Below are 21,827 nucleotides of genomic sequence, written 5' to 3'. Positions count from 1 at the left end.
CAGACAGAGAGGGAGAGGGGGAGAGAGCTCCTAGCTGCTGGTTCACTCCCCAGATGCCTGCGAGAGCCAGGCCTGGGCCAGGCCAAAGTCAGCATGGAGGAATTCCATCTGGGTCTTCCCGGGGAGTGGCTACTTGAGCCATCGCCTACTACCTCCCAGGGTGTGCACCTGCAGGAAGCTGGATTAGAAGCAAAGCTGAGACTCAAGACCCAGGATGGATGTGGGATGCAGATGTCCTGAGTGGTACCTTCATGGCTGCACCAAATACCCACCCTGTGTGTAACAAATTCTTAGGGGGAGATTTATAAACATTAGTCCAATCCTTATCTCTTGTTATAGAAGAGGAACAAGGCTCAGTACCTCACCCGGGCAGTGGCAGAACTGGATGTAGATTTGCCTGGCAGGGGACAAAGCCTGGCTTTGAGCCACAGTCATTCTCTCAGATGAGTGTTTTCCAGTCACGAGAGCCCCTTTCCCTACTTGTATGAGCAACTTCTAGGAAGCGGAGAACCAGGAAGTGCATCCAGCCCAAGAGTTGCTCCAAAGAAGCATTGCAGATCGGCCATAAAAAGGAATGAAGGGGGCGGGCGTTTGGCACAGCAGGTAGGATGCCTCTTGGGATGCCTGCATCTGTACCGGAGTGCCTGGGTTTGGGTCCGGGCTCTGCTCCCAACTCCAACTTTCTCCTAATGTTCCCCCCGGGAGGCAGCAGGTGATGGTTCAAGTCGTTGGGTCCCTGCCACTCATGTGGGAGACCCAGATGGAGCACTGGGTTCCTTGGCTTCAGTCTGGCCCAGCGCTGGTCACTGCCCACATCTGGAGAGGGAATCAGCAGTTGGAAGATCTCTGTTTCCCTTTCAATTAAAGTTAAGCTAATAAGAAAGGAATGAGGCACTGATAATGTGCTACGACGTGGGGGAATCCAGAAAGCATTACATCAAAGGAAAGAGTCTGTGAGGATCCTTCAAACGGTCCATGGAAAAATGGAATGAAAATATAGGTTTATTTTGGCCGGCACCACAGCTCACTAGTCTAATCCTCTGCCTGCGGCGCCGGTACCCTGGGTTCTAGTCCTGGTTGGGGCTCTGGATTCTGTCTCTGTTGCTCCTCTTCCAGTCCAGCTCTCTGCTGTGGCCCGGGAAGGCAGTGGAGGATGGCCCAAGTCCTTGGGCCCTGTACCCGCATGGGAGACCAGGAGGAAGCACTTGGCTCCTGGCTTCAGATCGGTGTAGCGCGCCGGCCATAGTGGCCATTTGGGGGGGTGAACCAACGGAAGGAAGATCTTTCTGTCTCTCTCTCTCTCTCACTGTCTAACTCTGCCTGTCAAATATATATATATATATATATATATATATAGATAGATAGATAGATAGATAGATTTATTTTGGGGCAGAGAGAGAGAGAGAGAGGGAGAGGGAGAGTTAGATGTTGGAGAGACACGGGTATCACTATTACAGGTCAACAAGTCCCCGGAGCTGCTGATTCTGACTTGAAGCCATTCCTCTACACATGTGCTTGCTTGATACCTCGTATAGAGTCAAGGGCAGCAGGTGAACACAGGTATCTAATCTGCACCACCGGCTGTAAAACACTACAAAAAAAGGCTGAAAACTGGACTTAGATTTTGTTGCTTCTGCCATTTAATCCCCAGGTTATCTGTTCAATAACACCGAGAAGTGTCAACTTTTATTTCAATCAGACCCTCAGCTCTGGCTTCCAACTCCATTTTGAGCCTTTAAAATTAGATGGATCTACACTGGTGTTAACAGAAAAGCTTTTTCTTTCAGCCATTTGCAAGGGCTGGCCAGCATCCCCTCAGTAGCCAAAGCTTGTTCCCACCCCCTTTTCTCACTCTCTCTGTGCTGTGGGCCCCACCCCCATTCTGGCATTGTCTATTATTTATCACAGTAATTCAATAACACCCAGCAAGTTCTCTTTAAGAGTTTTTATTTTTGTGCAAGGTGGTTATTATACTTCTTTCAACCTAATTGGGAATAATTTTTCAATGACAGACTACTATGCCCCCTAAGTAAATAATCACATGTGTTAATTGTGGATCTTTTGAATCAATTGGCACAAATTCTTCCACTGATGCTTGTAAGCTCCTGTAGAATGGAGGTATCTATTTGCCATCTTCAACATCAATTTTGTTCCTGTTCGATGTATCTATTTTACCATCTATGCTGAGGGGGGCTCACTGGACTCTTTTTTTTTTTTTTTTTTTGACAGGCAGAGTGGATAGTGAGAGAGAGACAGAGAGAAAGGTCTTCCTTTTTGCCGTTGGTTCACCCTCCAATGGCCGCTGCGGCTGGCGCATAGCGCTGATCCGAAGCCAGGAGCCAGGTGCTTCTCCTGGTCTCCCATGGGGTACAGGGCCCAAGCACTTGGGCCATCCTCCACTGCCTTTCCGGGCCATAGCAGAGAGCTGGCCTGGAAGAGGGGCCACCGGGATAGAATCCGGCGCCCCAACCGGGACTAGAACCCGGTGTGCCGGCGCCACAAGGCGGAGGATTAGCCTGTTAAGCCACAGCGCCAGCCTCACTGGACTCTTCAATAAAACACATATTAGCCAGGGACACCAGGTGGTCTGGTCTGCACACTGCACAGCTGCAAGGACTTGTGTAGCCAAAAGTGATTGAAAATGCAGCTCAAGCCTCCACTGAAGAATGCCACAAGGAGCCGCTTCCCCATCACAGCACAACATTTCGTAAAAATTCCCTTCCCATCCTCTTACTTAGTCCTCCACATGCGTCGCAGTAGCCAGTGTTCTGCCCCACACCTATGTAGGTTCCCCCCTCCAGTTTTTTTTTTAAATAAAAAAGTTATTTATTTGAGACACAAATCTCCCATCTGCGGGCTCACTGCCCAAAAGCCTGCAGTGACCAGAGCCGGGTCAGGCTGAAGCCTGGAGCCAGGAACCTGGAGTCTCTCATGTGAGGGGAAGGGCAACTACTTGAGCCATCACCACTGCCTGCCAGGGTCTGCCTTAGCAGAGAACCAGAACTGGGAGTGCAGCTGAGGCTTGAGCCCAGGCACCCTGAGCAAAATGGGACCTGGGTGCAGTAACTGTTGGGCTGAATGCCCACTCTACTTTTCTTCCTTTTTTGATGCTAACGTGTAACTTCCTCACCCTTCCAGCTCCTTCTGCCCTGCACATGAATTAGTTGAACCTCAGTTCTAAATCTGAAGCTGCTTCCTGCACACATTCTTGCTGAGGACAGTGTATCCTCCCAAATTCATATTTATCCTGAGTGTCAGGACATTCCGAGGGTAAGGGTGCTTCACGTGGGGGCGACTGGGGAATGCATGACTTGGACTCACCATGTTTCTAAACAGAACATCTTGAAAAGAAGCAAGTGCCATGCTCACTCGGACTGCCCCAATGTTAGAGCCAGAAATGTGCTAGGGGATTCCAAATCAATCCCATCAAGGTGGCATGTACCAATGCCATCTCACTAGTCAAAGTGGTCAGTTTAAGTTCATAATTGATCATAATGATAGGATTAAGTGTCAAAGGGATCACATAAATAAGACCAGTGCCTGCTAATAATAATTGATAGAATTAAAAAGGAGAGAATGATCCTACATTGGAAGTGGGATACACAGCAGACTCATAGAATGGCAAATGCCCTAAACAGCACTCTGGCCTCAGAATCAGCCCTTAAGGCATTTGGATCTGGCTAAAAAGCCCATGAGAGTTTCTCAGGCATGGAAAGCCAAGACACTGTGGCACAAAAAAAAAAAAAAAAAAAAAAGACCTAAATGAAAGATCTTTGTGAGTGAGATCCCAGCAGAAAGAACGGGCCATCAAAGAAGGAGGTACCTTTCTCTGAAGGGAGGAGAGAACTTCCACTTTGATTAAGGCCTTGTCTAAATAAGATCGGAATTTGTGAACTCAAGAGGCTTCCGTAGCCTTGGCAGCTCATGACGAGAGCCTTGGGTGATCACTGACATCATAAATAAGAGTGTCAATTGTTAAATCAACAACAGAGTCACTGTGCATTTACTCCCCATGTAGGATCTCTGTCCTTAATGTTGTACTATGTGAATTAACGGTGAAACTACTACTCAAACAGTACTTTATACTTTGTGTATCTGTGTGGGTGCAAACTGTTGAAATTTTTAGTTAGTATATACTAAGTTGATCTTCTGTATATAAAGATAATTGAAAATGAATCTTGATGTGAATGGGATGGGAGAGGGCTTGAGAGATGGGATGGTTGCAGGTGGGAGGGAGGCTATGGGGGGAAAGCCGCTATAATCCAAAAGTTGTACTTTCAAAATTTATATTTATTAAATAAAAGTAAAAAAAAAAAGTACTTTGGAAGCTTCAGCTGAGTGGGAGGGGCCTCGGAGGGCAGTGCTGGTGGCATTTGTGAGAAGTGCCAAGGGAGGTGCCCACCACACAGGGCTGGTCCAAGGGCCTGGGGTCTGCGTCTCCATGCAGGACACAGCCCAGAGGGTCCCATGCTTGGCATAGTGCTTAGAATGGTTGCCATCTTGGAAGCCTTAAATCTCTGTGAACACCGTACCTCTCATTTGCATCTTTAACTGGACCCTGCCAAGTATGTTGCTGATCCTGCTACTGACACAAAGATCCCAAAACATCATCTGCCTGTCATCTGGTTCTCTCTTCTTCTAAAAATTTATTACATTTGAAAGGCAGAGTTAGAGAGGGAGAGACAGAAAGAAATCTTCCATCTGTCAGTTCACTCCCCAACTGGCCACAATCACCAGGGCTGGGCCTGACTGAAGCCAGGAGCCTTCTTCTGGGTCTCCCACATGGCTTCAGGGGCCCAGGGACTTGGGCCATCCTCTGCTGCTTTCCTAGGCACATCAGCAGGAAACCGGATTAGAAGTGGAGCAGTCAGGATTCGAACCGGTGCCCACATGGGATGCTGGTGCTGCAGGCCGGCCCACAGGGTTCCTTTTTATTCTGTTTATTCCTACTCATCAGAGGACTTCTGGGGGTTGGTAAAACCCTGAACTGTTGTCAGGGAATTAGTCTCAGAGTGTCCGAGACAACCTGGAAGTGTGGGTGCAGAGAGGTGGGAGTTGGTTCTAAACGGCTCCAAGCTGAGTGGTTAGATGTTGATTTGGAAAGGCCATGTAGACGTGGCCTCTCCCACCAAGTGCTCAGCTCAGGTTTCTATGCACGCTTGGATGACCGTTAGCCACGTTAACCGCCTCTTCCCTGTCTGTGCTAACCACCCCGTGGCGTGGTTCTTTCCTTTTCCTGAGCTCCATGGCGTGTGAGAGCTGCTCACCGTGGTAAGGAGAAGTGAGACCCTGGTACCTGGATATAAGGAAACACTGTGCCCAAACTCAGGGCTCCAGAACAGACGGATCTGGCTGAGTGGTGTAAGAAGCATTTGCTGGGTCAAGTGGAAAGAAAGCAGTCCTCTGGGTTCAGGCTGACTTCTGTTCTCAGGACGGCCTTGCATGCATGCTGTGCCGTGTGCAGCTCCAGTGGCACCTTACAGCCTAAGGTGGCAGCTGCACAGCCCTGCGGGGCGACCCCAGGGAGGCATGACCCTTGCTGTGTGACCCTGAGCAAGTTGCTCAGCCTCTCTGAGTCCCTTGGCCCTCATCTGTAGAATGCAGCAGATGCTAAGAACCTTAGGTAGTTTGAGGGAGATGAAATGAAAGCACATGTCTGGTGTCCAAGCAAATGTTTGATGCCCACTTGTTTCAGTGAGCGCAAGCCTACTCAAAATCCCAGCCTGCTCTTCCACCTCCTCACCTGCCTGGCACTCAGAAGGAGCACCAGTGTCCCACTTTGGGACCAGGGGCTCCCAATCAGGGCTGCCCCCACGCCTTGCCCTAGGTGACACTGGACAGTGTCCACGGATATCGTGGATCGCCATGCGGTCAAGGGTGGGGCGGGCAGGTGCCCTCCGAGGGGCGGGGACCAGGGAGGCTGCAGAGCGCGCTGCACAGGACACCCTTTCAGCAGGCTGTGACATCCCCTGCCTGCCACAGGCCTCTGACTTCCAGGAAGGCCTGAGCAATCCCAGGGCATGCGGTGATGTTGGCGATGTTTTTTTTTTCAGATTCACGTGGCATGAGAGGATGACAGAGCCCGGCGGCCCCCCGAGGCGCACACTTTGCTTTTTGTCTACGCTGCTTTCCCAGAAGGTTCCGGAGCGGTCGGACGCTGTGCTTCGCTGCGTAGTATCTGGTAACCATCACCGGGCCAATGAACCAACCCTAACATCCCTCTGCCAGTGGGTTTCTTGGCTCACAGAGGCGTTATCAAAACAGCATCCGGAGATCGCTTTGGGAGTTCACTCTGAGTGATCAGTTAGGCAACTGAACCCTCGGTGACATTTTCCTAAAAGAGTTCTTTGAGTAACTCTCTGTTCTGCAATTTTCTCTGCGTGTGATTCTTGGTTGGGCAACTCCACGTGGTTCCTTGTTCAGATCATCTGCCCCCTCTTTCCCGTAGCCCACAGCAATGGCCCGGATCACTTTGCTCCAGAAAATCTATTGACCTCTTCTTCCGTTGGTCTTTAACTGATGGCCTCAAATGTGCCCACCACAGCTGGCCTTTTGCAGGCATGTGAGTAAGCAGGGAGAGGACTACCACTGAGGCAGAGGGGGCCAGGGGAAAGAGTGGAGGCCTGGAACGCCCCCTGCATTGGAGGATCTACCACTCAGAGCCAACCAGAGCAGGTGTAGATATCCCGGGCGGTAAAAAGGATTGAGCATTCCAAGAAAAGAAAATCGAAATAACTGCATAGGGAAGTGGTATCTTGTCTGGAGGAAGTTCTGTCTTCTTTCTTAGATTATGAAAACAGAAAGGTGCCTGGGATGTTTCCTAAGGGCAGGCGACTTTTTCTAAGTCCAGAGAGCTGTTAGCAGAGATGGTGGGATGGAGGTTCTGGTCCTCACACGGGAAAGAATTCAGGTGTGAGAGACAGAGGAGCGATAAACAGGGTAGCAGGGGTGAATGGGGGACGGGCACCTCTCCAGACGGCATCCGAGCCTGTGCAGCCATTCGGACTGGAGGAAGCAAGGAGAGAACACCCCTGACCGGCCAGGCAGGCGTCTCAGCATGGAGCTGGGAGCGCAGTGTGTGTTCAGGCTGGGGCTTCTAAGGGAGTGGGCTCCAGTTCCTCCTGCCCTTTCTCCCCTCCACTCTCTTCTCCTGGACTACAGGTTTGCTGAGTGTGAAACAGGAAACATTCCTCCCAAGGTTTTGTTACCCAGCGTTATCAGACTGGGAAGCCCACTCTGCACAGGGCACTGTGCCTTCCTTGGGGGCACCGCTGGGACCACCTGGGGATGATTGAGGTGGGGCCAGGACTTTGTAGCGGAAAATACTGGGCTGCTTCCCAGCTGTGCTTTTGAGGTTGCTAAGTTCCTCTCCTTTCTGGGTGGGTACTTTGTTTTCCCTGCACCTATCACACACACACACACACACACACAGAGGCTAATTTCTAGCTTCCTACCTAACAGAGCCAGCCTAGGAAACCGCTGCCTTTGGCTTGCAGAAGTCATTGTAAAACCCTGTCCATCGTGCAGCAGCCGGTGTGCAGGCCCAGAGCATCCTCTCTCTGCTCTCATCCAATGTCCTCCAGAGACACAGAGAGGCCACGCTGGCCTTGAGTCGTCAGAGTGGAGCCCCTGTGCATTTGTACAGAGCTGACACCTGCCCGCTGGTCCCCACACACCTTAGCTCTCGCCATAGACTCGTGGGAAGGTTCAGAAAGCCGGGGGAGGATTTTCAGGTGTGGTTCTCAGCAAGGGGGCGGAGAAGAGAACCACCTATGAGGCACCAGATACCACTTCCCTATGCGAGTCTTGTTTCTGGCTGATGGCTCAGATCTAGCCAGCACCACAGGAAAAACAGCCCACCACCAGGACACGGGGAGAAATCAGTGAGCCCTCATCAGTTTGGATGAACAAGGGGGCCAGGCTCAGCACATGCATGCTTTAGATACTTTCTGTGATGAAAGGAGACTTTCTGAAAGCAGGCCACAGGTCGACAAGAGCAGGACTTGTGACCAGCAGCCTCCTGGGTGGCGTCTCAGAGCAGCCCACGTTTGGTGGTTTGGTCCTTTGCCTGTGAGAGGCTTGGGCAAACAGCTCCTGAAGGAGGCTCCATCCTTCATCCCAGGCACAAGGACTCCACCTAAAGGAAGAGGCAAGGAGGAGGAACCCACCGTTGCCAAACAGTGCCTTCATGGCATTGGCGCAGGGGATGTGGAGGGAGGGAGAGGGACTCTGAGTATCCTCAGGTCCTGCCCAGGATGCAGGTCTCCCTGACTTCTCCTTTAGTTTTCCCCCTTCTGTGGCTCCCAAGAGCAGGGAGCTCTGCCCTTAACAGTCTCTGGGGTTGTTTGTCAAAAACCCACAAGGAAGACAGAATCGTGAGAGCTTTCCTGGGCTGGATTCAGAATGATGCAGTACCTCCCAGTGCTGGGGCTTCCTTCCTGAATGTAGGGACAGGGAGGCTGGGGAGGAGCTCGTTGGGACACAGCGAGCCTTGCTGCCGTGTATCAGGAAGGAAGGGTTCCCCAGGGGCGGACGGCGCCCCGAGGGTTTTGCCAGATGAGCCTCTTAGCATCACCCCTGGTTAGTGAACAGCAGGAGTGGCTGAAGCCCTCCTGAGCAAGCAGGGGTCAGGGCCTGTGATGACGTCAGTCCTGCAAGCACACACCAGCCAGGAGGTCTGCATCCCACCCTCCTTCGTCCTCACCAAGAACAAGGTGCGTGCAGAGCCACTTTGCTGTTAGCACTGCTAAAGTGTGCTTTTCAAGAAGGTACAGTGATTCCTACGCAAATATGAAAGGAACCTTTCAAAGATTTTGATCAACTCATTAATTAAACGGAATCAGAAATTATTAAGGCCTGAGGAGCTAGGTATTTATAGGCAATTTAATAAAGGAATATTAGGATACAGTTGCTGGGTTAGATTAATACTGGTTAATGTCTTTGGAGACAAAAAATAACCCCATAGTTTTGAGGTTATCTTTTCTCCTTAATGGAAATCATTTGGATAAAAAAAAAAAAACAACTACAAATTCACATACTGAAACGGGAATTTCAATCAGTAAGAGCCACCGAGTGAAACAAGTATGTTGCTCAACATCCTTGGTGGCTGGGTCTTTGTTTTCATATCACTGCATTATTTCCAAGTATTGGATAATTTTTCTTAATAGCCCCTAGGGATTAAGGACAACATTTTTCAACTGGTTTTCCCACTCCTAGTCCAGCAACACCTTAGGCAACAAAATGCACTCAACAGCACTTACTGAGTTAACACATTGGTATCAAGAGAGAGGAAGCCTTTTAGCACCCCGACTGACTCAATCCGTCATGCTGTTTATGGCCTGCTCTTGTTCATAGCTTTATGACTTTTTTTCTAAAGACACTTAAGAATATTCTTGTTTCTTTATCATCAGGTCAGCCCAAGCCGGAGGTAACTTGGTATAAGAATGGTCAAGCTATCGATGAAAGTGACATGGTTTCCAGTTATGAGTTCTTTGAGAACCAGTACATCCACCTGTTACGTCTCTCCTGGTAAGTCACAAGGGCCTGGTGGACGCGTCTCCCAGCATCCCTGTCATCTGCTGACTACTGTGGGGAAGGTCAAAGATCCGCTCATGTTTGCTTTTCAAAGAGGGGAAGGGGAGAGAGGAGAAAAGGCTGATTAATGCAGAGTACGTTACACTCACATAGGAGACAGAGGTCCTGGGGTTCTACTGTATGGTAGGCTGACTTAAAAACAATCAGGTCCTAGCTGTAGATGCTATCTGCAGGCATCTGCCAAGGCATCCAGCAGTGACAGCAGTGGGCCCTGTTTTCCTGGGTTTTGCATCTGCCAATGCAGCCAACGGTGGATTGAAAATTGTGTTAGAAATCCCTGCAGCTGCACTGAACACATAGAGACTTGATTCTTGTCTTAATTCTCCAAACAGTACAGTATAACAACCATTTACCTCACTTTCATGTGAGCTACTATAAGTGATCCGAAGATGATTTAAAACATGTGGGGAGATATGCAGAGGTTATAAGCAAATACTATGCCATCTGTCATCTCAGGTAAGGGACTTGAGCATCTCTAGGCTTTGGTTTCCAAGTGGGGGCATCCTAAGAGCCAATCCCTGAACAACGCCCAGTGACTAATCACAGCACCCTAGTTTGCTGCCATTGTTGGAGTTAAACTTTATCTAGAATTTTCCAAGGTGACCCAGATGTTTTCATTTATCCTGTGGGCATTTCACTTCGTCTTGTCCTCTCTGGGAAGTTAAGAAAGAATGTCATTCCACCTCCCACGTGTGTGGAGGGAGAAGTGGCCAACCCATAATCCCACATCAAACTGGGGTTGGATAAAAGCCAGAAACCACACCTTCCGGCTTGATTTCAGGGAGCAGTGTGGTCCTGGGCAGTGGTTTCTGATGTTGCTGTTCCCCCAGCACTGTTTGCTAAGATGGGTTCAGGAAGCTGGATACGTAAAGCAGAGGGCCTGAGCGCTGCTCTGCTTGACGCCGGGGAGGGAGGTCTGTGTTCTTGCGCCCCCACACTACCGCACTGGCCAGAGATCTGTTCCGGGGACTCGACAGAGCAGGTTATGGAAGCAACTGGCAGGCGTGGGCAAGTGCCAACAGCCTTGGGTCTGAGACTAGAAAAGCAAGACTTGGTTTTGAATGCCAGCTCTGCCATTTTCTCACTGTGTGAACTTGACCATTGTTTGACTTTTGTGAAACTTAATTTCTTCCTCTGTAAAATAAAAGGGTGACCAACAGGATGAGCTGATCTGGTGTTTGTACAAGTTTTGTTACGCAGTAGTTGTTCAGTAAACACCATCTTTCTTATCTTCCCAGCTACTTTTTTTTTAATTTGTCAGATAGAGTTAGTGAGAGAGAGAGAAAGGTCTTCCTTCCGTTGGTTCACTCCCCAAATGGCTGCTACGGCCGGAGCTGCGCCGATCCGAAGCCAGAAGCCAGGTGCTTCCTCCTGGTCTCCCATGTGGGTGCAGAGCCCAAGCACTTGGGCAATCCTCCACTGCCCTCCCGGGCCACAGCAGAGAGCTGGACTGGAAGAGGAGCAACTGGGACTAGAACCCGGCGCCCATATGGGATGCCGGTGCTGCAGGTGGAGGATTAGCCAAGTGAGCCACAGCGCAACCCCCCCCCCCCCCCCACCAGCTACTCTTGTTTAAAGATCAGTGCTCCTTTCACCAGGGTTGATGATTGATTCACTGGACCACACGCCTATCTAGCCTGACACTCACAACACTCGTTCACTCATCTGTTGTCCAGTTCTCTGGATAATATTCACCAGGCGCCCACTGTAGGCCAAGCATCATGCTTAGCTCTGCAGATGGAGGTCCACACCCTCATGGAAGTTTGACTCCCGTGTGGAAGAGAAGTGGTGACAAAGTCATCCTTCCCCTCCCCACCCAGTGTCCCGGGAGGTAGCCACCCTGGCACTGGGGGCCCTGAGCTACCACTTGGACTTCCCTGCCTCTTCTTTCCCATCTTGCCAAGGCCCCCCTCCTCATGTTCACCCTGTTCAGCCTAGACGCCACCTCGAGGTTTCAGAGATAATTGCAGCTCCCCTTGGATCTGCCTCAAACCTTCTGGTCTCCTTTGATTTAGTGCACAGTCCTCCCCTGGGTGCTTATCTATTGCTCAGGACTGATGGACAGTTCAGCAGACTCCAAGGCTCATGGGAGCAAGAGCTCTCTGTCTTACACAGGTGCATCCTCTACCCTGGTACAGTGTCTACAACATAAACATTTGTTAAAAGGATGGACGTGCGCGCACACTCACACACACGCACACACGAAGGGTCTTCAACAAGGTCATGGGAAAAACATCTCTAAAAACAAATTTTTTTGAGAGTCAGATAGCACATGAGAAGGAGAGCTAGCTCCTATAATCCAGTTTATTCCCCAAAAGTCCACGATGATCAGGATTGAGCTGGGGCTAATGCTGGGAGCTGAAATCAAACTCAGGCACCTTGACATGGGATACGGGCATTGTAGCTGGCATCCCCACCATTAGGACAAATGCCTGCTCCCAAACTCATCTTTCAATTTCATTTTTCCATGACCCTTTTGAAGTTCCCCGGTGTGTATGTGTTTGTCTAGATCAGTCATGGTGAATTTTCTATGAGGGATTTGCTAGTAAATATTTTAGGCTTTGCAGTTCAGATGCAAAAATGGACCACAATGATTGGACTTTGCCATGGTAGCACAAAAGAAGCCAAAGATGATATACTTTTTAAAAAAAGTTTTTTAAGGAGCATTGCTGTGCTCCAATAAAACCCTTGGAAAGCTGGATTTGGCCTGTGGGCTATAATTTCCTGACCCTGATATAAAGTCCTTGAGGATCTACACCTACATACATCCTTTGTATGTTTCTCACTCCTGCTTTGCTTCCTCTTAGCCCACAGTGTGTATTTCTCAATTACTTTCAGTGTCACCCTCCACCAAAATATTGTAGGCAAGTTTTAGCCGGAAGAGAAGCCTCACGTGTGTTCTTTGAGGAACTGAGAGTTGCTATTAATATTTTTGTTGTTTCTATAGGATCAAGGTGTAAAGGGATGGGAGAACTGGAGGCCATAATGAAGCCCCAGACACTGGTGGGCAGGGAAAGTGAGACGTGTGTGACCCAGGAGGACAAACACGGGGAGGCCAAGCCACCAGACCCTGCTGAGCTCCAACAGGCAGTGGTTTCCCATAAAAATCACACATTTAATGGGACAGAATCCACTCTTTCCAAGTTCCTGGCCTGCTGTTTTGGCAAGTAGCCACCTACTGGGAAAGGCGTCAGTCCTAACGCCACAAATGATGACAGAGCTCCCATCACGCTTTGCTGCTTGGTTGTCAATTCTCTGGGTACTAATAACCACCCAACGTTGTGACTTTTTTTACTCCTGTGCTTCTGAACTGTAGCTACCTATTAGCACCTCCTGGGGAGCCTAAAACACCCACGAAAGCACTTAGGTTTCACCTTTTGATGGATTAAATCAGAATCCCAGGGGATTCCAAGGTGTTGCCACGATGAAAAGTGCTTTCTATTCTAAACATTCTTTTGCAAAGTAACTTATTCCGACATGTTAAATGCTGGTTAGGGAACTGAATGGCAGCTCGTGAATTTCCACGGCTGCAAGTTAGTGGTCAGTTCTACCAGTCTCACATTTTCCTATCAATATACCATAAGTCCCTGGGTCAGCTCAGAGCCCGGAGGAAAGTACTTCTCTTATCTACCCAAGTTTGGACTTCAGGCCATTAAATCTGAGTTCTTAGACATTTGGAAGTTCCTGTGTCCGTGTTTTCCAAGGGCTTTGTCAGGTTTACCAGTGCAAATCTGCTGTTCTGACTCAAGGCCAAGAGCTCTGTCGCTGTGTTTATGGAGCCGTCGAGTTTCCTTCTTTCTCTGCCTGGCGAGTTGCAGCCTCCCCACGCGCCTGGCTTTCTCCTCCCCACAGCACGCGGATGTCAGGGGCCCAGCGCTTCAGGTGAAAGGGGTTGCTTGGAGGAGATTTATCAGTGCTGCGGTAATTCTGTCCTTGCCACCCCACGCCGGGCAGGAAGGAGAAATGGAAAACAAGGATGCAGAGGCGAGAAATACCAGCAGTCACATTCCGAAACAGAGTTCTGTTTTTCTTTCTCACAAGATGTGGGAGTTGGGAGGAGAGGGTGGAAAATGCAAATAGATGTTTTCTACCTCATAGTGAAAGCAAGTTGCCACCATGGGTATACAGCGTTGTGGTCTCTTACACACAACTTAAAGAGAGGCAGCAAAGCACCAGATAAAAATCTGTCCAGGAACCCACACTTAGAGCACCAAGCTCCTCCCTGCAGCAAGGAGTCTCTTTTGATGGTCACAATCAAAAGACAGAGCACACAGGCTGTGAGTGACTCGGAAGCGAGGAGGAGGGAGGGGAAGAGGAGAGGGGCAGGGCAGGAGCAGCAAAGCTCAGCGGGTGCCTGGGCTCCGGGAGGGCCCAGTAGCCTCTCAGGTGCTCTCGACAGTCCACGCAGCCCTGGCACTGGCTGTGCTGGAGGCCATGACCCAGACAGTGACCAGGACAACAGCACAAGCACTGTAGGCCAATCTGCTTCAGGAGTATACAGGGCTGAGCAGTATCTCCTAAATCCATGTCCACCTGGAACATCAGAGTGTGCCCTGATGTGGAGTTGGGAATCTTTGCAAGTTTAAGTAGTTAAGACAAGTTCATGCTTGTTTTGGGTGGACCCTAATGCAAGAACGGGTGTCTTCGTAGAAAGGGAAAACGGTGGTGGTGGTGGGGGGGCACCAGGTGACACTCAGGTAGAGGCTGGGGTGATTCAGCTGCCACCAGAAATGCCAAGGATTGCTGGCTGCTACCAGACGCTAGGAAGGGACAAGGAAAGATTTGTCCCTAGGGCATTGCCTTGGCCGCACCTTGATTGTGGACTTCTCGCCTCCAGGACCGTGAAAAAGTAAATTGCTGTTGTTTCATGCGATGGCAGCCCTAGAAACGGATACGCGCTATATCTTGGCGGTCTGCTCAACATAAGTGCCACCATTTGTCTGCTTTGACCTGGGGCCAACCAACCTTGTCCTATAATGTCATGGTGCTTCCCAACATACCAGCTGAGTCGACCCACTTCCCCAGGGAGGCATCTATGCGTCAAGGGGCAAAGAACATCTCCAATTTTGCCCCCAATGCGGTACTGATTATTCATGGTTCTGAAGAAGAGATCGATTAAGGTTTCGTGGGTCATGTATGTTTTTGCAATCGGGAGATATTTGGAAATATCTGGAGACTTTTTTTTTGTTGTTGTTGCCGTGACTGAAGAGGGCAGGCGCGCTACAGACATCTGGTGTATGAAGGCCAAGGATGCTATTAGGCACTGGACAGTGCCCAGGGCACTAAAGAATTGTCAGATATAAAATGTCAATGGCCCCGAGGCTAAGACATTGTACCAGGCCAGCAAAACCCGAGTGTCTTAAAGGAGCAGCAGTGCATTCTTTCTCCCGACTCTGTGGCTGCCTGGTGGTCCTCGGCTGGTTTTGCGTGACTCACGCTTGCTCATTCCTGCCACTGGAGTCGGTCTGAGGACTGGTTGGGATGGAGGGTCCAAAATGGCTCCCCTCACAGGTCTGGCAGCCGAGGCCACTGCTGGTTGGGGTGTCTCAGTTCTGCGTGCAGTCTCAGGATAGCATCCAAGATGACGGAGTGGCAGGGCTGCACCCCAACACCAACCCTAGCACATGCTCTGCTCAAAGCTGGGTGCAGGGCCAGCCTTGATTGAAGAGTTATGGAAATAGACTACCTCTTGAAGAGCAGAGTGGCCAAGTTACTCGCAACAAGGTGTGCATGCCCGGATGGGAGGAACCAGTGGCCAAAGGTTGAATCTGTACCCACCGTCCATGGAAAGCATAACTAATCTTTTGAGTCACCTATCTGCCAATGTCTTTGGCCTGCTTTTCAAAAAATTTATGGCTGTCCCTTGCCTATAATTTTTTTCATTCTTAATCCATTCAATTATTCAACAGGTGCTAAGAACACTTAACACATTCTAGTCATAGTGCTAAGGAAAGGGGTACAAAGTCTCCGATGATCTCATAGTCCAGGAAAGGAAACAGACTCATGAGAAGAAATGGAAATTTATCAGGAGCTGTGTCCTCCACAGGGGTTCAAACTGTCTGTGGTGTACACATTATACTTGCAACCCGCTCAGATGGGTTTTAAACCTGGGAGTCTGTGACTTCGGTCACACCTTGGCCTGCTCAGTTATCTTTCACAGCCGGATGGACAGACAGAGACCAGGAGCCTTGGGCCTCTGTCACATTCCTTAAGCTCCTCCGAGCCACAGCTTTGACTTGCCTGGGGAGGTCAACAGTCTCATTCTACGTGTGATCACCCGGAGGACCCCAAGCCCTGGGCTAGTCATCTGAAATGCATACATTGTTGGTTATGAATGAGGTTCAGCAAGTGCATACAGGTGAACAAAAGTGAACATAAAGCTCTCCTCATTCCTGGGAGAAAACCCTCAAAGCATGCGTCCCACTAACGATAGCACCATCACCAGTCAATTTCACTTACAAAGGGAGGGATATCATTTCTACCACTGAGGATCCAAAGCCAGGATGTCTAGATTTAAATCCCGGATCTATAAGCTATGGCATCCTGGACAAGTCACTTAACCTGTCTGTCCCAGGTTCCTCCAGTGTAACATGGGGGTGACAGAAGTACCTGCTGTGGAGAGTACATGTGAGAACCAAATCCATACATGCAAAGAATTCTGAAGACTCAACAAAAATCAGCTATTGCGTGTACTTACATGTGTTCCCTCAATCCTGAACTAATATAATTTTGAAACAGAGTAAAATAGGAAAGTTGGGAAGTCAGAAAGGCAGCATAACTTGGCAGCATTTTTCCTCTCTGCTAGTTCCTTCTTGGAGGGTAAAATGCAATTAGCATGCTTGACCAGCGCATCACTGGGTAGAAATAAAGATGACTGAGGCTTGCTGTGTCTTGGCTAGGCTAGCCGAGGCTTTCCATCCAGGAGTGGAAGGCATTCCATGCACTTGGTGTTCCCAGGGCCTTACGTAGGTGTAAGAAGTCTCAGAGCTGCCTGGGAGAACTTCCCGGCACCTGGGAGGCCTCGGCGTCCCCAGCACGGAGTCGCGGCGGGCGCCTGTGGCATTCTTCCTGCATGAATTCAGCAGGCGTGCATCATAGCCTTTCTTCGCGCCCTGACTACTTGAGTCCTACTTGAATGAGTTCCGAGGGTCTGATGGAAGCTCCCATTTAGTCTGTGGGGTGATTGGTCCCATCTGAGAATCCACTGCTCATCCCTTTGGGACTTAAGTAGGTGGGTGTCTCCTAGGAGTGCGTGCGCATAGGCCGGGTGTGGGGCACTCACTCACTTTTTCCTGGGGATAGGGACTTGGACAGCTTGCTCCCACTGTGGTGCTGACTCCTCAGGGGCATAGCATGCTAGCCTGGGGGCAGGTGAGAGACTGAGGCAAAAGCCCACCCCTCTCTCCCTGCCCCCAGCCCCCAAGATCTTGAGGCAAATAGGTCACTAGAAATTGGACACACATCGAGCATCTCCGAAAATGTCCTTCTATCAGTAGCTTCTGAGGACTGGGACGACACCAGGAACGTTACAGAAGTTCTGGGGGCTCAGGTTCAGTTCTGCACTGTAATTACATGGCCGCCTTCAGTCGCTTCTGGGGACAAAGACAGAGTCTTGCTGATGGAGAAATCCCCATGTCGCAGCACTCAGGAGCCAGGGTGGACAGGGGTTAGCACAGACCTGGAACCAAGTCAATTCTTGTGAGCCCCCAGGAGGGCTTGGCCCAGGCCCCAGAGGGTGGGGACAAGGCGGAGGGCAAGGTTTGCTTGGCTGCACGGCTCTTTGACCTGACCAGCCCCGCCCTGTTCTCTCCCGCTCCTGCACCCAGTCCCTCCAGCTTTGCCCATCCACACCCGGAAGCTGCTCCTGCCCCGATTCCACCTCTGCCTCCCCCCACTCTGACTCAGAGCTCTCGGTGAGCTCTTGTTGCCTGTCCCTGGCCTGCCTCCATGCTCCATCATCTTGACTTTCTGCCCCGCCCTGCTCTGAGACACCTGTTCCAGCTACCTTTTTGTTTGTTTCTGAATGCTACAATGTGGGGGCAGGCCTAGTACTTTCAACCCCTCAATTCTAAAGACATCAGGCCAGGCCTCAGGCAGAATCCCACTCCTGTGGGAGGCCAGGTCAAGGTACTGGAAACCCCAGAACCTCTGACCAGACCACACCCCATAGCTGGACCCCAGATGAACCCTGAGTGGGCGTGGCCTGTGAGAGGGGTGAGGACTGCTGGACTGTGCTCAGGTTGCCCTAACAAAACACCATTTCCTGGGGGTTTGAACAACAGGCGTTCACTTCTCTCCATTGTAGAGGCTGGGACGTTCCAGAGCAAGCTGTTGGGAGGTCTGGGGTCTGGCAAGGCCACTTCCTGTCCTGCTGAAGGCCACCGTCTCCCGTGGTGGGGGAAAACTAGCTTTCTAGTGTCTCTTCTTATCCCCGTGAGCTCACCTGAACCTAACCTCTCCCAAAGACCCTGTCTCCATAAGCAGCACGTTGCAGGTTAGAGCTTCAGGATAGGAACTTGGGGAGGGGACCCAATCCAGTACTTAGCACTGCCCCAAATATGGAAGGTGTCCTGGCCAGGTGTAGGGTGAGGCTAGGACAAGGCCAGTGCGGGTAGACAGGGGTCCATTGCTTCAGAACTGGAGATCTGTACTACTCTGGGGTCCCTGTGTGTCCACTCACAAGGGCCAGCACTGCAGTCAGACTGCCCAGGTTCACGTCTTAGCTCTACCTCTCACTTGGGCAGGGTGCTCTGTGTGCCTCAGTTTCTGTATCTGTAAAGTGGGTATAATAATAGTCTGCACCTTGCAGGGCTGGGTGAAGATGGAATAGCACACATAAGGAAGGCGTTTTAGACAGTGCCCAGAACTTAGCAAAGGCCCTGAGGCCTCCCGCGTCTTGTTCGCCACCCTCGCTCTCAGTCACAAGCGTTGATAAGTGCACTCAGGCTGCTTGGCCAAAGCATTTCAGAGAAACTAGTCACACTGGAGCTCCAAATGCTGGAATGAGAATCTCAGGGCAGATTCTGGGGCCCAAGAAGGTGACTGCTGCTCCTGTAGGTGCCAAGAAGCCAGACTCAGGCTGGGACAGGGACTCTACTCGCCTAGGCAGGACAGAGGCCGAGAAGGCACAGGGAGCTTGGGTCAATCATTCAGTCCAACCCTGGAAGCATGAACTCAGTTCTGAGCCCTTCCAAAGCAGAGAGAGGTGAACCAGGCCTAGTAACCGGCTCCCTCCTTGTTCCTAAACCTGGAAGGCTCCATCCCCAGAAAGCCCCACAGGGAGCGCCCTCATTTCTTTCCGATAGCTACTGCCGATCACCCAGGGCCCTCTCCGGCCAGCCATCCAAAAACAGCACTGCCTGCTCCCAGGGTGCCCCGCCCCCTTATCTTGCTTTACTTTTCACATTGTACGTGTCATGCTGTGTGCGTGCATACATTTAACAGCTTCGTTCCGTGTAACTGATGTACAACGAGCTGCCCATACATAAGATGATGAACTTGACACACAAGATCGTCGGCGCATCTGTCACCCACCAAAGAACTGCTCTTGCCCCTTTCTCATGGTCCCTCCCGGCCCCCGTCTGCCCAGCCGTCCTGAGACAGCAACTGATCTGCTTCTGTCACTGCAGACTCATCTCTCTTCCCTGGGGTTTTATGTCAACGAGACCAGAGTGGGCTTTCTTCTCTGATTTCTCCCCCCCCCCCCCCCCCCGGCACCTAACTACCTTGAGGGGCATCCAGTTTGTGTGGAGAATCAGGAGTTCATTCCTCTTACTGTGGAGTCATTCTGTTCACCTGCAGAGGGGCCCCTGGGTTGTTCTCCCTCACAATGCACATTTATTTGCACCTGACTTTATTGTACTTTTCCACCAGCCAGAATGGAACGGTGCTGCCAGGTGAGCAGATGCACCTGTTGCCTGCCTCAGTGCCAAGTTCAGTGTCTGTCTCTGTCAATAAAGATTTGTGGAATGGATCACATAAGCCATTCAGTGGTTTTGTTTTTACAGGGTCTTGCTCCGAGGGGCGGGGAGACAGCCATTCTGGGTGTATGCACCTGACCCTGGGGAATGGTTTGAAACTCTGGAGCTCCGTGGCGGTCTGCCAGCCCTTGGAAGGCTCTGCTCTTTCAGGCGAGCGTGAAGACAGACTCATTTGCAAAGGTTTCCTGCAGAAGCTGTGGAAGGCCACTGTGTCAGCAGGGCCTGTGCCATTTGAGCCACAGGGTGTCATTGTGTGGCTGCTGCTTTTCTGTCCTTGTCACCTCCATTCTCTGGGGTGGCTGCCCAGGCCGGCAGAGGTTCTGACTCCAGCGGGAGCTGCTCCCTTGCAGCCCTGGCCAGCCCAAACCCAGGCACCGTGCAGGGCTCCCTGCTGTCCCATTTGCTTGCCTGTTGTCACTTCTGCCCACCCAGTGGGCACCAGGTGACAGCGGCGAGGCCTCCTGAGCCGTCAGGTTGAGAAGGCAGAGAGGGCCCCCTGAGGACAGAACGGGCAGAGACAAACAATTCAGCTGTGCTGTGTCCCTTCCCTGGTCGCAGGGCTCTGCGCCTGCTTGTGACAGGGAACGTCTCTGGTCTGGTTTTGCTTGTTGTGCCTGTCTGGGTCCAGCAATTAGTTTTCTATAAAAAGTAAAACTAGCTCTTAATAGGGACCCAGTTGCACATGGGGGCAGCTTGCCAGCTGATTAGGGACACAGCTCAAACTGAGCAGCCAGCCAAGTGACAGCTGGTATTTTCCCAAGGCTTTAATGAAGGGACTCTCATGCCCTTTACTGCTCAAAGTCTGGCTTTGCATCCACTCCCCCAGGAGCTCGTTAGCATGGCGAAGTCTGGGCTCCCTCTGTGCACCCAGAGAATCTGAGCCCGCCATTTAACAAGGTCCCCGGTGACGGTGAGCACGTGGGATGGAGGAGCAGCCCTACATGAAGGGCTCCCTCACTCTGGGCCAGGCACCGCGCCTTAAAAATACAGCTGCTCAGGTCCTACGACTAAGAAATTCAGCTTTATAGGTCAAATCCAATCAATCCAGCTCAACCTTTTTCCTTTACAAGGTCCTCCAAGGCCCAGAGAGGCTGGGAGACTTATCCAGAGGAACATAGCTGGAAAGCAACAAAGCCAGGCTGGAAGCCACAAGTTCTGTATCCCAGGGCCCTGGGGTCCATCGCTGTCTCGCTCACTGCCTCTCTTCCTGGCCCTGTTGTCCTCCTAACAGGATCCACTAACACACACGCTGGAACACAGCTCCAAACAGTGATCACAAGGACTTCCTTGACAAAGGGCAACTGAGAGTCGCTTCACGCTAGGAACTGTTCTAGACCCCGGGATACAGCAGTGAATGCTGGAGTCCCCCACTCCCTGGAGAGAGGGGTAACAGGATCATACGTACCAAGCATTCACCATGCACTGTGTCACATGCAAACCAGTGAAGGAGGCAGGAGGGTCAGCACTGTTCTGGCTGCTAAGGTGTTGGAAGCAGAGAGGTGAAGGCTAAGATGTGGTTGTTATGGGGTGGTAGGGGGTGGAGAATGTTCTAGAAGGAGGCAACAGAGGCAGAACTGGTAGGCGGGATCCTGCCTAGGCCATGCTGGCTGAGTCTGAGAGAGGACGGGGGTGGGGTGGGGACTGCAGGCCCTGTGGGCCCTGGCACAGGATGACAACTTGGATTTTACTCTCTTTGTGATGGGGCCACACTGGGGGCTGTCTAAGTAGAGACATGTCCTGCTCTGGGTCCACTTTTAGAAGGACGATTCTGGCTGCAGTGCCATGTACAGGTGGTCTGCAGAGGAGTCAGGGCACAGCTAGGAGGCCCGCAGATAGCACTGAGAGTGCTCCTGGCCACGGCTGCCTCCAGGAGGGCCCGGGGTGGGGGGCAGGAAGCTGCCAGCTTCTGACGGGCATTGCTGTAGGACTGGAAGAGGGGCTCCAGGGTTTCTAGCCTGAGTAGGAGGGAACCGCGGTGCTCCTGAGCCGAGAAGCAGGTTTGGGTAGGCACACACAGAGTTGGCTTTGGAGCATGCTGGGTGTTCGGTGAATTAGCGGTGTTCGGTCTTCAGAATTCCGCAACGTGCTTTCTAAAGAGTGACACTGGGCTCCTGAGTGCTGTGGCTCATCCGGTGGTGCGGTCTGCGCCGCCCACCTCTCTCAATGCCTTTTCATGGAACACAATGACAATTCACTTTAGAACTTTAAGTTAATGTTGTCTCCGTGGCTTTCCAGAATCCTGGACATTATACC

General features: G+C 51.1%; 1 protein-coding gene across 1 annotated transcript in view; it reads left to right on the top strand.

The window, feature by feature from the left end:
- The window catches only part of ALPK2 (alpha kinase 2), a 116,432-nt gene that overhangs the window by 12,636 nt on the left and 81,969 nt on the right, over window positions 1–21,827 (top strand). The window contains exons 2-3 of the mRNA XM_062200033.1: window positions 6,054–6,181; window positions 9,411–9,528. Of these exons, the coding sequence (XP_062056017.1) occupies window positions 6,073–6,181; window positions 9,411–9,528 (227 nt within the window). The 5' untranslated portion in view covers window positions 6,054–6,072. The remainder of the gene's footprint in view (window positions 1–6,053; window positions 6,182–9,410; window positions 9,529–21,827) is intronic.

This window comes from Lepus europaeus, chromosome 9 (genome assembly GCF_033115175.1).
Source record: "Lepus europaeus isolate LE1 chromosome 9, mLepTim1.pri, whole genome shotgun sequence".
Classification (NCBI taxonomy): domain Eukaryota; kingdom Metazoa; phylum Chordata; class Mammalia; order Lagomorpha; family Leporidae; genus Lepus; species Lepus europaeus.
This window is presented reverse-complemented; position numbering and strand designations above follow the sequence as displayed.